This window comes from Vanellus vanellus (assembly GCF_965231255.1).
Source record: "Vanellus vanellus genome assembly, chromosome: 4".
Classification (NCBI taxonomy): Eukaryota; Metazoa; Chordata; class Aves; order Charadriiformes; family Charadriidae; genus Vanellus; species Vanellus vanellus.
In genome coordinates, this window is record NC_138909.1 from 6597589 (window position 1) to 6614925 (window position 17337).

At 39.0% G+C, this 17337-nt stretch overlaps 1 protein-coding gene across 3 annotated transcripts in view; it reads right to left on the reverse strand.

Annotated features, from left to right (window-relative positions):
- Positions 1-937: 937 nt before the first annotated feature.
- Positions 938-17337, reverse strand: part of ANXA5 (annexin A5) — a 49569-nt gene continuing 33169 nt past the window's right edge. For 2 of the 3 annotated variants that reach the window (XM_082482351.1, XM_082482350.1), the window contains exons 3-13: positions 15476-15560; positions 14310-14404; positions 13369-13482; positions 10846-10936; positions 9806-9885; positions 9309-9365; positions 6268-6361; positions 5509-5604; positions 4898-4956; positions 2626-2748; positions 938-1495 (exon numbers count right to left, since the gene is read on the reverse strand). In XM_082482351.1, coding sequence (XP_082338477.1) covers positions 1433-1495; positions 2626-2748; positions 4898-4956; positions 5509-5604; positions 6268-6361; positions 9309-9365; positions 9806-9885; positions 10846-10936; positions 13369-13482; positions 14310-14404; positions 15476-15560 — 957 coding nt within the window. In that variant the 3' untranslated portion in view covers positions 938-1432. Of the gene's footprint in view, positions 1496-2625; positions 2749-3477; positions 4794-4897; positions 4957-5508; positions 5605-6267; positions 6362-9308; positions 9366-9805; positions 9886-10845; positions 10937-13368; positions 13483-14309; positions 14405-15475; positions 15561-17337 lie in introns of all 3 variants that reach the window. The other variant, XR_014269112.1, reaches the window with a different exon arrangement.

A 17337-nucleotide genomic window follows, 5' to 3' on the forward strand; every position in this document is an offset into this window, starting at 1 on the left:
GAGAGTGCATGAGCAGGAAAGAGTGAGCGCATGTGTATGAAAGAATGGAAAACAAAGAAGGTTTTAGAGTGGATTAGGCTTTAGTTAACATATTTACTTATAAAAAGAGCTTTCATATCTTACATTGGGAACCAAGTACTTATTAGCAAGAGATCATGACAGTAATAGTTCAGATTACAATATAAAAATTTTAAACTTTGCATTTATTCAATATGAAAGTTTTAAAGCTCTTGGTAATCTGTGAAGAATCAATTTCAACAGGACTATTAAAATGTGCAGTTTCTATAGCTGATGTATGTGACTAACCAATAAGCTTAGAACCATAGTGTTTAGACCTTATAATGCATGAAACAGAAGTCTCTTTATTCTCCTTCACACATACCAATCTAATTTTCAGAGCCAGTCATAAATGACAAATTGAAGCAGTGAATTTAAGGCAGCCTATGTAACTGGTGCTTCTCTCACACTGTGCTTTGCTCCCCAGCTAACCTGATGAGAGAGTGGTGCTGCAACCATCCTCTTTTCACCCCAAATCCCTGAAGTACGGATCACTGTCTTCCCACCTCTTCTTCACCGGCTTTGATCCCAGAAATCTTCAATTGGTCCTACAAGTGCAGCATATCTGCTCTACTGTGGCACTGCGCAAACAGCTCTCCTTCCTTCCCTCAGCTTTGAAGAAGACAAAGACAAAGCAGCACAAAATGAGAATGCAATGCCCAGCAAGTACCAATAGTTCAGTATTCCAGCCATCCTGAACAGCAGCACCACCACAGCACCCATATACTAGACTATACATCAAGATGTACAGCTGCAAAACATCATATCTACTTAAAAGCCTGCATGATAGTAGGAAAAAATATACCAACAGTTTGAAGCAGTGGAATCATATGAAAAGGAAAATACATCTTTGCCCATTAAAAACCACGTACAACTGTGCTGAGAGGGAAAAAATTTATTGGTCCTTTAGATTTCCAATGATTGCTAGTATTGGGTTCAGCAATTTCATTCAAATATTACATACAAAGGATATCTTTTCTTCATTTGCAATGTTAGAGCTAGCTTAACATTCAGTGGAAACGTAAGGAATAAAAGCAAAAATAAAAACATCTTCAAACTATTAGTGAAATACATGATTATTTCTTTCCCATTTCAGCAAACCACTTGCAAAGAACTGGTTTCTGTGCTCAGCACGCATCTTCCATGAAGACGACTCTTGCATACTCACAGAAGGCACTTGAAATTCCTGGAAGCTGGGATATTAGGAAGAGGAGGGACCAGCTATCACTTGGATAACAATATGCTCATTTTTAATAAGTGTAATACTAGTATAAATTTAAACAGCCACAAAGCATTAAGATACAAAAACTTAGCTAGACATGCTAACTAAAGGACTGCAAAGCTGGAGTACAAATCCTTTGTGTCAGTGTCACCATTACTCATCATCTCCACCACAGAGGAGCAGGAGTGCTTTCCTGTAGTCCCCAGATGTATCTTTCTGTTAATATAACAGACCAGTCATCATGAGTCACAACCACAGAAATGTGAAGAAAAGCAGCAGCCAAGGAGGACTCCGACAGATTATACATTTGTCCCACCCACAGGAAATCCACTTGGATGACTCCACTCAGCAACAACGCAAGGAAATTCTCTGTCTCTTATGTTAGAGCGATATTTATACAGACAGGCTTTCAGAAACACAAAAAGCCTCCAAAAGCTTTACTAGAACTGAGCTATCCATTGCGTATCAGAATGTATTTGTCTGCAAGTGAGAAAGTCCAAACAAAGGAGAAGCCCAAAGCAGCTCCAAAAGCAACGACCTCTAAATGTGCAAAGTTGCTTAGAAAGGCCCCAGCCTTGCTCCCTGTAATTAACGGGAAGCTCTGCTACTAATTCCGCAGGACAGCTGCATGGGCCTGACTGACAGTGTCAAAAGCAACTCCACCCAGGCTAATTAAGAGAGCATAATGATAGGAATGATAACAGAAAATAGTAAAAAGCAGCATTAAAATATTAAAAATAAAGCAAAATACCCCCAAAAAATTCCTAGGAGAAAAAGGCATTTTGGCTTCAACTTTGCAGTAACAGCTGGCTCTGGATTTCTTGCTGGCTCGTTCCCCTCCTGCTCCTTCCCATCCACTCAAAGGAGATTATGATTCAGACTGATTCCACAGTGAAATGCTTTCCACTTTGAAATGGTGCAAAAGGTTCCACATCACAAACCAAGTTTTAAACTTCAACCTTGTGATAATTCAGACTCCCAACCCCAATGTTATTTCTCTGGAGCCAGCACCCTCTCTGAAGCACTGAAAATTAGAAGGAACCCAGACAAGAAAAAGGACATGAAGCAGTAGCTAAAAATGGTGTATGAGTAATTGTAATTTCAGAACACCACATCTGTTCTCCTAGTGAACACTGGAAAGAAACCTTTAGCTTTTCATAGGAAGTGTCCCCCACTTAAATGACACTATGTGGCACTTCCCAAAACTGCAGACCAACCTCCACTGCTGTCAGAGTGCATTGTGTTGTCCAGCTCTACTCACATCCGCCCCCTCCCATAAAAATAAACAGTGGAAACAATGACACCTCAATCACCCATTTTCCCTGACAACAGAACAGTAATTTTACCTGAATCATTTGATGCAATGATTTTGCAAAATTCTTTCTGAATTCTCGTCTAATATCCAACAGATCAATTTCACTTCTTGAAACCATGACTCTGATCAAGGTATCATCATCAGTGCCAGCCCCCTAAAAAGAAAAATTTAAATAACACTAAAATATGAGTTTGTTCTGGACAGATGCTATAGCAAAATAACAAATGCAAACAACCAGAGTGCAACATGAAAGCACCAAGTGCAACAAGTGGTGTCTCAAAACGCTCCTGCACTACATTTCGGCTCCAAAACAGACAATATTTGGGACAGTATCATAAGACATTCACACTGCAGTGTGGAGAACAGAGGACTGACCACGCAAGGTGCTCTAATCCCTGGACTTACATGAAGTAGGGTCAGACCTCTTATTTCATGTTTCATCTCACAGGCTTCAGCCTTGAATGCCCATATAAATTTAAAATAATCCAGTTCCAAGATTACATAGTAGTATATCTGACCGCCACGATCAGAATCACATGCAAAGCACCCTTTCAATGTAGTCTGAGACTGCAGAATTGGAGTCAGTTCTGGAACCGCGTACATAAATCTTAACAATGACTAATACAAAGCATGTAACATTGTACAGCAAGACACAGGCAGAGCAACTCATCCCACAAATAAGCCAGCTGTTTATTATGAAGGCAAACTTCATAAACCTTTTCCAGCCACGCAAACATGCTCCACTCTTTTACTCCTATTTATTGTTTTAAACATTTTAAGTTCCTGTGCCCGCAGGCAGTGCCAGACTAACATCCTGACCCCTCCTGCTCAGACAAGTCAGACTCCACACAAGCTGAAGCAATACAAATTTTCACGTGCTGACCTGCTAATGCACCTCAAGGAAGGACTTGGCAGAGCCCCCACGATCATCTTCAGCCTAACGTCCAGGGTCACTCAATCCTTCGACTGGGTGCAATATTCTTGGATTACATCTAAAAATGCCCTAAAGCTGCTCAAAAGTTATGGCATGAGTCCGGTGGTTTCCGAGTAGGATTTGACTTTAGAATCTGGTAAAAGTCAGGCTCTGCCCCATCTAATCATGAAAGCAAACTCTGCATATTGTAGAACTTTGTCATGACAAACTGATAAATTAGAAGTACAAACTCTCTGCCAAAGTGATAAATGATGATCTTCCTTATCTGAAGTGCTTAATGATTTTTATTTACATTAAAAAAACTAATTGCGGATGTCACCAGCAGACATTAATCAGGCCCCTCATAATAGAAATATTAAAGATTCTAAAACCTAGAGGAAAGGCTTTTCTATTGCATTCTTTTTAAAAAAGAATATTAATAAATAGATAAATAAGAAAAAAGTAATCCTCCTCATACAGCTCTCAACATACTCGTATAACGTTTTGTATTTTCCACCTGAACCCTATTTTACACTGATGTTCATAAACGCTGTAAAGCAGCTTTTAAAAATTAAGCTATCCTTTCATCTCTTTTCACTAATTCTCATGCTGACACCTCATCAACACAACCATCTGGTGACAAACGTGCCTCAGTGCTTTTCAGCAAGGGGAAAGGAGGAATTCTTCAGGGAAGCTGATAACTTGCCTGAAAACAACAGACTACCTACCTTGGTTTTAATTAATATCAGCCACTGTCAGTTAAAAATAGTTTTCCATGCTTATCTCTTCCGATTCAAGAGAAGGCAAAGCCAACAGAAACACAGCTGTGTCGCTGATGGGATTCCCATGCAGAATCTTTTGTAGCTGTTTAAGCCTCTTTCCTTCTTCTCTTGATGAGTTTCTTTTCCTTCTCAAAATGGGATGGATGGTCATCCCAATGTGTTTCAAAGCTAACCACACCTTCAGTCTGCAAATATTCATCTCCAAAATGAAGAGTACTAAATCTGCACCATCTACAATTTAGGTTTTAGTCATATTTACTTCCTCAATATATCCACCACCTAAAGACACTATAGTCTTTATTTAGCTAAAGGTGCCCAGTGGATCTACCTAGACATTTTCTGATGCAACAAGAGCAAGTCCAAAAACAGCTGATGAGACTGATGTTTCCTGTAAAAGATTTATGGTCTGACAAACTTACGATGAACTCGAAGTAAAGCTTATGAATCCTCTCTCCCAGATCTGCATTCCCCAAACCTTTTGCAGATGCTTAGTGATACAGTATTCTGTTGGCATTTACAGTGAAAGAAAAAAAATGAAGAACAAGCAAAAGGGAGAGGAGTTGTAGCTGGGGGAGGTGGAAAGTGACATATGGAAAACACATACATACCTTCATGGAATAATACAAAGTCTCAGCAAAATAGGCAGGCACACTTCGGATGCATTTCACTGAAAAAAGGCAAAGGATTAAATTACTGATTGTTATTCAATACAGGACAATCTTTCACTGTCAAGACAAGGCCTGTGCTACTGAATCACTCTCTCCATTGTGGACAATTAAGTACACAGCTGCCAGCTAGTCTGTTCCTCTGCTACAACTCTTTGTGTTGGAGGAATTAGAATGCACCATATATTTCCAATAAAAAAAGAGACCTTGCTAGTCAAATTCTACCCCCAGTTACAAATCTACTATGACATTGTCCTAAATGAGATGCCAGGAATACAAATCAAGGCAGAATTTTGTTGCACTTTGACAGAGCCACACACAATGAACAGAATACAGTTCCCTACCGTGCCCTGTCCCACCTCCCCTCTGCCCCCCATCTATTAAAGGAAGAATAAAGACCTGCTCTCTAAATACAATGGCACAATTTACAATTCCGGGTGATTAGCTTTAAACAGGAATCATGTTTTCATGCCACTTCCTATAATAACTACTATTTAAGGAGGGTCAGTAGTAAATGAAGACAGCCAGTTCTAGATCTAACAAGACTTAATTACCAACTGCCAAAAGCAGCTTCTCCAAATCACCAGAGGTTTCACGGTCAATGGTCTCTTCAATTTGAAAGCCAGAAATAGTCATGTATTTGTCAAACACTGCAAAACAGAAAGTGTGCTTAGTCACGTGTCTAGCCAGCATTTCTCCTGCTATCCTTCTCTGTACAAGTTAATGCCATCTGTATCTCATTATCCACAGTTCAAATGTTGTCGTCCACTCATTCTTCCTCCCGTCCTATTTTAAATACCTATTTCCTACCAGATTGCTACTATACAACACATTCCTGCACCTAGGGAGGAACAATCTCCTGCACCAGCACATACTAGGAGTCAACCTGCTGGAAAGCAGCTTTGCGGAAAAGGAGCTGGGAGTGCTGGTGGATGCCAAGTTGAACACGAGGCAGCCATGTGCCCTTCAGGGCTGGATCTCCATCAGATTATGATGAATCATAACAGACTCTCAGTATCACTTCTACTGCCACGACCTCTTTCAAAAGGGAAAAAATAATAATAAGCGTCCAGAAAGAAACATCCCAGCTGTCCCTCAGATCTATTGCACCACTCCTTCAAGCAGATCACCACTGCTAGGGGGGAACGGAATTCCAGGAAACAAAATTAAATATATTAAATAGATGGAAGAGGTGATTAAAGATTTCTGAGCTTGACAAATGTGGTACCAGAAACAATTTTTCTACCACCAAGTTGGGTAATATTGAGACTTCAGGCAGAAGTTTTCAAGTGTACATGAACCATACCACCTACCCCTCCTTAAATGGGAAATGCTTCGGGTTCCCAAGATGGTGATGAACTTTTCTTCATCTGTTCCCCATTTCAGCTCCCCAGCTCTAAACAAAACCTGTTGTAAATTCAAGAGATCAAAACAACAGCATTTGTTATGCGTCCACACACCGTGTTGAAAAGCTCTATTTGTCTCACTCTAAGGAGCATTGAACTTACTAACAAGCTATAGCTGGAGGGAAAAAAATGAAATAAAGTTGTCAATTACTGAACTGACTTTAGAAAGAAATAAATTATAAATTCTGAAATCAACTGTGAAAGCATTCACATGAATAATATTGCTTAAGGCCCTAAAATGGACTGTGCGCATAGTCCCCTTCATGAGCCAAAAGTTTTCTGAAACTGTGATAATACAGGAGATAAAAATCCATTCCTAATACTGCTTTTTCTGCCTTTTTCCTTCCCCTTTCTCATATCAGACTAGCAAAACTTTATTACATGATGACTCATATCAATGGGAGAACCATGCTAATTTGGCCCAGGAGGAAGTTTTCCAATAAGGAGGGGAAGATGGATTTAGAAGCTCTCAGAAACAGGATTTGCAGGCTGCTAAAGATTTTAATCATTTAATGATTTTAGCACATTCATTGCTCTTCAGGCAAGTCTTTCTTCAATGCAGACAATGACCAGGTGATTTGCAGCATTTAGGAAAGCAAAGCACTTTTAAACGTTGCAATAAGCAACAGGAGGGAGAAAATGAGAAAGAAAAATAAAATAATCAGAAAAGGAAATCAGTTCTTTTTCCTGACACTCAGAATGTTTTTTTCCAAATTGTGTGCTAAACACCATGTAAGAAGAAAGATTTGTACATATTGTGGTATACGGTACTTTTTCTCCCTCCTCAGTGAGCAGAGGACAGGCAAACAGGTTACCACCTATATTTAGGCAATCAAATATTTATTAGAAAAATCCCCACAATCAAATCTGTGGCATAGCAATGCTGTTAGCCATCTGTCTGTCCACATTGCAAAACCTGAATGGGATGATTATGAATTTCCTATTTATGTTTGTCCCACAATCCTATTCAAAACATTTGTGACTGCTGCATGCTCTTTTTAATATTAATGGTACAGCTACAAAAGGGTAGGGTAAAAAAAAAAAAAAAGCTATTAAGGCATTGCAAGGATATTTAGTTCAAATAATATATGCTAAGCTCTTCAAATGAATACCAGCACTCTCCATCCAGTAGCAAATTTGAAGTCCCATTTAGAAATGCCAGGAATGCATTTATTTAGAGATACTAGAAGTTATGAATGGCATTTTATGCGAGCTCTAAGTTTTTACCTGCCTTATTGCTGTGCAATACCCAAAATGTATGTCCATTGCATAACTTTTTTAAAGTGATATTCACAAAATCTCTTCCAAAAAGTTAAACTTTCTCCTTCAGGTGTTCTCAGAAAAGTCTTGCAAGTTCCCTGCATATTCATACTATCTTGTAGTGTGAATGCCCATTCCCCAACTGCTTTGAATTAATGTTTAGTAGTCATAGACCCCAAAAAATTAAAAATCACCACGGAGCAAAAGCTTGCCCTCTAATGTATCAAATCCTTCCCAGAACATATTAACCAACAGAAACACTGGGAAGCCAAAAATAGTCTTACATTTGCACACTCACGTACCTCAATTCTGACCATCTGTACCTGGCAATAATAACTAGAAAATTCTCTGAATCTGTTCCAGCTATGTTAGATGTTGAATGTAAAGATATCAATAGAGAAATGTGACAGAACACTTCTCTGTTTGGGTCCCAGCTCAAGTCAAATGTACATAACAAACCACAGAGACCGTTTAGAAAACCAGGACTCTTTCAACATTTACATATGGTGCCTCCTAAATTTAGATGCTCATTTAAACACAATTAAAGAGGCCAGCAGGAATCTACCTACCGAGGTCTGTGGTTCATGGGTTTCCTCAATTATGTAAGCTCAGCTAAAGGCAAGACCGACACAATTTCATGAAACAGTTTAGTTCACAATTCAAACATCTGCCTCACTAATTTTCAAGCTCCGATTTCCACAGGATTAATTTTAGTATCAGGAGAACAATGCTTTCTGAATTTACATAACAAAGGATAGGCCCGTGCCAGTAAAACATGTTTTGCCAGTCTGTCTCTCCATCTTGCCCTGCTATCAGGAGAATGTTTTATTGATCTGGTATTCTGCTTTTCCTCCTTGTCACCTTGGACAATTCATCTCAGCTGACAATTAATGAGAGGAAAACGTCTAGCCCAGAGTTATCTGAAATAACTGAGAAGAAACATGCATTAAATGAGTTCTGTAATCAAATTGCTGAAATATTGACTACCACTACAAAGCCAATAGCATCCAGCAAGAGACTGCATCAAGTATACCAATTAACTGCTGGTATTCCTTTTCCTGCCTGGAGCTCAGGTTTAGTGATCAGTGACAATGTCACGGACAGTGCTCACAAAGGGCAATATGTGAGTCCCTAGAAACTCTTTAGAGACAATTCTTAGACTGTCATCTGGTTACAATAAAGCAGAATATTTGGTATATTTTCTCTTTTTAGTATTTCACCCTCTCTAGAGGCACATCTCACTGAATAGCATTAACATTTCACTACAACATGTATATGACACATGATATGTAAGGATTGAATTCAGAGAGAAGCTCATGTCACATATTAAGGAATGAATTGTTAACGTCTCTTGACTTTTCCAGCAGTGGGTCTCTCAGCATCACAAAGCCTCAATCAGAACCCTCTCTTCCAGTGATCTAATCAGTGTTCCATTCAGGCATCTCATTAAGTAATAAGCAAAACAAGACATGCTTTACATTGAAATGTGAAAGTGACAAAAATCTTGATTCCAATGTTGCAGGTTTTGACAGTTCTTTTGTCCAGAATGTATAAAAGCACAGGAAAACGTAGTAAGAAAAACACACACAGAGAACCTTAACAATTTCTCTCACATTTGAATTCTAGCTATATACTCTCTTTGCAAGATAACTTGTAGAAATGCCCCAAAACCCAAGTTATTCACCCACCTGAGCATCCTGCTCAACAAGACCCTCATCAACTCTGCCATCAGGATCTCTATTCGCCTAAAGAGAATGTTTAAAAGTTGTTAAACTGAAGAATCAAAAGTTGAATCAAAAAACAACTTATCTGTTATATTACACCTGTAAGAGTTACTGTGAGAAGTCAACCCCTAATGCACCTTTTCCAAAATCACCTTGGTTTTCCCTTCTGTTTGCATGTGTCTTTGAAATGTTGCCTTCAAAACCCTGTGTAGCAGGCATTCTGCTCTACCTGTGAGCATCACAGAAGTTTTTCAATTCAGTGATGCGGAAATGACCCATAACAGAGCTCAAGACTGACCCTGCAAGTCAGGGAAAGCAACTCGGTTTTAGAACCAAACCTGCCTATCACCAGGTCTATCCAGAATCCCAGCTTAGTAAGCAGAAAGTGACAAGCGTACATCAAGACAGGAAAACAGAAGTGAAAATAATACACGTATGCCTATACACAAAGAGATACTGACCTGCAGCAGGACCACCAGCAGCCGCTGAAAATAGCCTGATGTTTCTCCTGTGATCTTATCCTCCAAGTTGGCCTCGTACTCTGCAAAAGAGCAACACCTATTCATCACCTTTCAGACTTCCTTACTATTTTGAGAAGAAAACAAGGAAAAGCAAGTTAATTTGACTCACAGCTTGTAAAATAATTTATCAGAAACAGCTTTAACAACTAGGACATATTCTGCTTTTACTTATAACCCAACATTACTGTAAAAGAAGTGAAAAGATAGCATCTCACACCTAGTATCAGGAGCAGATTACTCAAAATATTTTGAAATACAAGGTGACATGCATAGATTCAGCTCTTTAAGGAACTAAAGACCATACAGATCTGGAGTTATGCTAAAATATGTCAGTCTCACAACTGTGCAACAAATGTGAGCCCAGAAAAGACTGGTACTAATAAATTTTGCCCTTGGAAACTCTTAAGTTTTGCCTTGAACGTTATTAAGACATGAGAATTCCTTGTGTGGCAAGAATCTGCCTAGAGGTAAAAGAAATGTGTTGAATTAAACACTGCCTTAAAAAAAAAAACCACGACCCCACAATCACAGGGTAAAAGCACATACTCCTACGGACAACCAAAAAGCTGCACCTGCTTTAGCGCAAATTCATTTGTATAGAACACTGAGCAAAAGGCAAAAAATCACTTCTGTTTTTTTTTTCAGTGATACCACTTTTCTAGTTTCCAATTACTAAAAACCCCCTTTCAGTCAAAGGTATGAAAATAATGGGTGAAAGAAAGAAATGCATTTGAATGAATTCTAACTATAAAGCACAAAACACCATAACCTGTAGTCACATCCCCACAATAAAAGCTATTTTAGTTTACAATCCAAACTCTATTTTCTTTCAATATGAAGTTTTGCAACACAGCAGAACGAAATCCCACTTATTGGACACATCCATCAGTTCACAGATAGACCAATAAGAATAATTAGCTAAAATCATATTAAGAGAACTGAACGGAGATCCTAGAAGTTTATTGCATACATAACTTTACCTTGCAGATAAACCTGTTTAATATGCCGCACTTCCTCAGGTGTTCTCGAGGCAAGAATTTCAGTCAACACTTTCTCATTGGTTCCTGCTCCCTGCAGAGGTGCAAGTATAAATCAGTTGATGGAAACACAAAAGGAAAACAGGAATTCTCTTTGACAATCAAAACTAAGCACCAGTTTATACACTTGGACCAAATAAAGAAAAATTAATTTCTTCTTTCTGGTATATTGTAGAGATCTTGGAAAGAATTTCTTCCAGTTCCAGCTTGGCTGTTTTCAAAACCAACCCAACACTTAATAAAGGCTCACTGCTGCAGGATTCAGATGAGCCCTTCCATGTTCAAGCACACCCACATATGCCTCAGTTCTTCGCTATTACTGTCAATGACTTCAAAGTAAGTGAATGAGCAGAGTAACAGTTTCCATCTTAGCTCTAGTTCATATACTGTCTTTCATCAACTAGTACACAGATAAACATAGAGCCACCCAGCAATGAGCTTTACCCTTCTATGAATTGTGCTATGTTAAACCCACCCTGTCTTCCACTGCAAACACACACGTTTTACAACAAAATTGCTAACCCAGATAGTTTAAGCTGCTGCACTCAATTACAGCAGGCACAACAGGCACTTTTCACTTTTACAAGGATAAAATTTACAAAAGTCAAGCCAACATCTTGTTTCCACAAGCCTGAGTCTATTTTGTCTGTAAGATTAAGCCATTGCTCTTTACGCTTCCAAAGGAAAAAGTTGCTTTTTCGTAAAAGCAACACTGAAATACAATACTGTGTACTTTTTGCTTCAGCATGTTATTTACAACCTTTCCTGTAAGGAAAATCTGAATACTAACTGCATACAAAGATATCCAAAATACAAATCTGTCAGGTTACATGTAATCATTTTCAAAATACAGATTGTTTCAAGAACATGCCTACTCAACAAGTGAGGCAGGCACAGTTATATTAGTTCTAATCTAAGTAGCAGCAGTGAAAATTGACAGGACACTCTTCAGCACAGATTAACGCTCTTACTGGAGTTGTTGTCTTGCACTGAAGTGTCTGCCATCACATCTTCTTTACTGTTGTTATCCACCTTAGATGAACTGCACCTAGTATCGACATCTTTTCCTGTGCAGACACACTCTCTGAAATCCTATGATCTTGTGTTTAATATAATTTTTTGTGACAAGAACAAAACCACTCTTGTTTCACTATCTCTATTTTCCCTCCTACACCCATCTGTTCTGTCATTTCCCTGTTGGTCTTTGACTCCTAAGTCAACAAGAGGAGCTTAGGAATACATTTCTTCCTTTTAGTCAACAAGGCCTTTATCAGTTTCTCTGTCAGGTGCCACCTCCCCTTCCCCCACTGTATATAAAGACATTACAGAAAATTTCCAAGATTAAAGTTTCTGTTGTCTGAGATACTATTTGCTGGGTTATGAGTTCATGAGCACTAGCTTGCACAGTTGACTAAAGCCCAAATATTAACCAGTTTGTCATCAGGGATCTTGGGAGTTTACATGTGGCACTCAACCAAGCACTACCTGACACGAGACAAGTTCAATGTCCTCTACTTTAATCAACAGGTTCTGTAAATAATCCAGGGACATCCAATTCCTGAATTCCACAGGCTAGTGATATCAGACAGGCGTGACAGAGGCAAAAAAGAAAAATAGGACCACATGGAAGAAAACACACTAAAATATCTACACATACAATATAAATTGTTTGTTTACCTGGCCTTCCCAAAAAGGCAGTGATTACATGCAGCTAAAGAGAAATGTTGGAAAGGTAATCATGACAGGGCTATCAACTGTTCCCTCTGTATTACTGGAGGCAGCTTTTAGAATACATTCAATAATACAGATAATACCCGCTCATAATTTTGGTGGACACCAGTTTACACAAGTATGCTAGCCCATCGATTTTGGAGTTGCACTGTGATCCATCAGAGGCAAAACACTCTCTAGCATAAATAATAGTCAAGAAGAGACATACAAATAACATCACACTTTAATTAAATGCCTTGAACTAATTTGCAGCCTATGCATACAACTGTAGCTATAAACCCTAGGTTTCTCGCAGCAGAAAAATCTAGTGTCCACAGGACTTCAGCACTGTACTTCAACAGCAAAAGAATTCAAAAGCAACATGCACATCTACTTGTATTTAAATCAGAAGGAACAAGTCTTAGTCTTATGCTTTGTAGATTTTAATCTGCATCTACAGCAACGCTGTTCTCTTAAAATTACATAGTTTTATGTGAAATTATTTTCATGAGAAACATTATACAGACTAGATTTCTAAACTATCTCTAATGAGTTATTAGGATGAATAAGAAACCAGGCAAAACCATGGCATCAGCAATAATAGCAGGTGTTAGCATAACATTCCTAATGAAAAAAAAAAAAAGGCTACTTGTATTAGCATTCCCCTTAACAACCAAGAGTTCATTCCTAAAAAACAACAAAAGAGCAAAAAACATTTCATATAATGTATTAATTCCTCTCCCACACTCCTCTTACCTTGATGGCATGCTTCAGTGCATGAGCATCAAAAATGTAAGTGGGTCTCATCAAAGATACCATCAACGTTTCAAATTTGCCGGTAAGTTCTGACTTCAGGTCATCTACAAGATCCTAATGCAGAACAAACAGTGCTGTAATGAACAAGGACTAACCATTTTAAAATGGATGCCTGTGTGTCTGCAAGCTAGAACACTCTGGAGACACATCAAAAAGAGTAAGAGACAGGACTCCTTTTGTTTTAATTGGTATCTGAACAGAAACAAATGTAGCCAAACAAGGCAGATGAGAAGGATACAAGGGCATTTGGAAAACCTGAAGCATATTGTGATTTCCGCCCCCCCCCCCCTAGAAATTCTTTAAACCCTAGTTGCTCACTGCACTTGCTATTTGAAACAAAGGTTACCCAGTCAGAATATTAAAGGACCCAACAATGCTGGAAGAAAGAAACAAGCTGTCTTTGCTTTAAACTCACTTATGGCTTTATCTACCAATATATTTGGGTTTGTTCTCTGCTACAGTATTAGGCTGCTTTATTTCTGTCACATTTTCTAGCTCTAGAAAACTCTTTTCCTGCTATCACCTTACATTCCAGACCTTGTGACATATTTGGTAACTCCTTCCACGCTGAGAATGAGGTCACTACTAGAAGCATACTAACAGGAAACTACAGGAGCGTTTGCACAAAAACCCATCTAAGATACTTTGGACCAAAATACAGAAAAAGTAACTAACTTCTTTGTGCTAACCTAGAAGGAATATTCTAACCTAGCCAGCAATTAAGGATATGCCAGGGTGGGGGAGAAGGGGAGATGGAATCAAAACTAGATTTTCTTCGAAGGAACCATTTACAGGGAACGTGATGAATGTGCCTCACAGTATTAAGTAATCATCAGAGGCCACATTCAGCTCATTTCTAGAGGTATTTTTCTTTTTCTCACCCTGCCAAATAAGGTTTTAAAGGCAGATGCAATTTCTTGACGCTGAGCATTGTTTCTGCTGGTAAGGATCTTCAGAACAGTTTCTTCATCAGTCCCTGAAGTTAGAAAGAACAGAGAGTTACAAATACACTCTAAAAAACAAACAGCAGTGGCACAAACTCAAAAGGCAATGAAAGATTCTTTGAAAATAACAGTCTACTGACAAACAGCAAAAGCATTTAAATAACAAATGGCACCATACCCCAAGCTGAGCCGTCAGGTTTGGTGTTCTGCTGTTGCAAAAATAAGACTGGAGGACCTACGTGTTGTTTGTGCTCTGTTCCAGACACTGCTCCCAGCACCCATCAGCTATAACATTCAGTCACAGCCTGTATTCCACATAGGAGCTTTGCCTGTGGGCTCACCAAGGGATTTACTTTAGAATAAACAATCTACCACCTCCCAGCAAAACTCAGTCCAGTAACACCAAACACTGCAGACTACAGAAATGCGGACCTATTGCCCATTTTGTATACTATAGTTTGCAAGACAGCCCTCTCAGCACAGCATCTTACTAGCCCTACTAAATTTGCCAATAGGCTGATGTGTATCACATTTCCCTTCCCTCTGCTTCCTCCCACAGGCAGCTTCAAAGAAAGTAGCAAATTCGGATTTGTTCTCACAGGGAAATTTTGGGGCAGAAAGCTACAGCGTGAGTTTACAGACCACTTGGTTAGTCTACATTCACGCTGTGCGCTTGTATTCTTTGTTCACAGTAACTGTAATGTGCTTATGCACTTCCAGACCAAGGGTGCTGTCACACATTTTCGAAGCACAGAGCTTCTACTGTACAGTCATAACTCTCCACAGTTGTTGCCTGTAAATCCACAGTCTAGCTTACTGTGCAGTAAAACTCTGTGTGCAGAGAAGCCTGTGGAGTATCAATTTTTAATGGAGAACGTGCAAACCACCTTCTTTTTCCCCTTATGATAACCTAGAAATAAACACCCTTGAGCAGCACAGTCAAAACTAGGACACACCCAGACTCCTGCAGTCCTGGGGTTGTCATTCCATGGCATGTAGATGCATGCCCTTCCCTTATCTGCTAGTATTAAAAAAATAGTTCAGAAAGGATGTTTTCAAAGGAGTGTGAGCCCTTTCCTTTTTGTAAAATAAATCATTCTTACCCATTCCCTTCATGGCCTTACGAAGAGCTTCTGCATCAGCTCTGGCATCAAAAGGCGAGAAGGCTGTCACGGTGCCTCTTGTGTACTAGAGGAGGGAAAAAAGGGTGGGGAGAAAGGGAAAAATCCATTAAATGAAAGATAGCATCTTTCAGTTCTCCAGACACAAGCTCAGACTAAATTTGAATCCACAATCCAAAAGATGATAGCATTTTTCTTGCAATTGTCTGACTAAATAGCAGTCTGTGGGTATTTAAACACAGCTGTCACTCAAAAGGTACTACCATGGTTTTACTCAGTAGTACATCAGTTAAGTTCAGATATATTTACATAATGGTAGTTTGCAAGATTGGTATTTACAACACTGGAGCCTGAGTGCAGGAAAACTACTATGAAATTATCATTTGTTAAAGTAATACAGGAAATAAACTGCACAAATCGCATATGCTAGAAAAGCTGCACAAAGATCCAAGACACATTTGCAAGTAAGAACTTCCTCTCCTCAAGAAAAACCTACTGGAGCTCTCAACCAGTATCACACTGATTTTTTTTCATCACGTTGCAAATGAGACCTACTGAACTCTGCAGTGACTTTCAATTTTTTTTATTGTGTTTCTTTTGGCATAGGCAACTTTTTACAAGTGATTCAGCTAGATTTCTCATAGTACTTTACAGCTAAAAAGAAATAACAGTTCAAACATAAGGATAAAAGATCAGCCCATCCAAACACAAAAGTAATTCCACTACGTTTCCATGGAACATGGCTCTTCAGGGACTTTCTCTTTGGGTCAAACACAAAACAATATTCATCACCCTTACGGAAAAGTCTTGCTTTTATTTAAACATAACGGTTCAAGAACCTGCATGTGTATAGCAGAGTAGTTCATTTTTAAACAATAAAAGTCAGGCAATGGCCAGCTGGGTTCTGGGAATAGGGAGGTTTTTCTAACAGCTGAAGAAGAGAAATTACTTGTAAGCACCGCTGTATAAAAGTTGTAATCACTAGAGGCAGGGCATTTTTCCGCTCTCAAGAAAGAGGATGAAAGGAAGTGCCAAGACACCAGCTGAGACTGGCACCAGATTATTTCATAGGCAGCACAGCCATTTGGCCTCTGCCATACAGCCCTTCCCTCAAGTTAATAATTTCAGCCACACAGTGCTTTGGTTTCACGTCAATGTACTCATCCAAGATAGGTCAGCCAGAAGAGCACAAAGAGAAAAGAGCAGGCAAGCACCAACCAGAAACTGCCCCAAAGCACTGCTGCCTCTCGGGCCGCCTGTGTGTTACTGCTATCAGACACTCCATACTCCTCCCACTGCAGGAGCAGTAATGACTTCGGTTTACCTTCCCCATATTTCAGCAAATCAGAATACAAAGTATCATGGTGTTTAATAGCAACAGACTTCTTTCTGGTAGATGCTTTCCAATATCCAGCATACTTCAGAGGCATGACAATTCCCCTGAAGTATTCTGCTTTTCCCATCACAAGCAAATTTTTCAGCAGTAGTTCAAATTTAGGCACAGCAATATGTACTTATTGTCATCTTCCTAGCTAATTCCAAAGGCTATTGTGAAAAAATCCCAAGGATTTGGGACTCAACTTTATAAATCTAATTTAATTTGGTAAAACAGATAAAGACTGAAAAGCCTCGGTTTTTCTCCCTTATTACCCTGCCAGCCAGCATGGGGTTATTTAAAATTGTATTTCCTGCTGTTTGTTTCATATCATCTTAATATAACTACTATAGAACTACCGCAGTTCTCCTTCAGACATGACAACAGAGAAAACAGTTATTGATTTTAAACTTAAAGTTTTCCTTTGCTTATCTTGTTAACAGGCAAGTGGAATTCCCCTTCACAATTC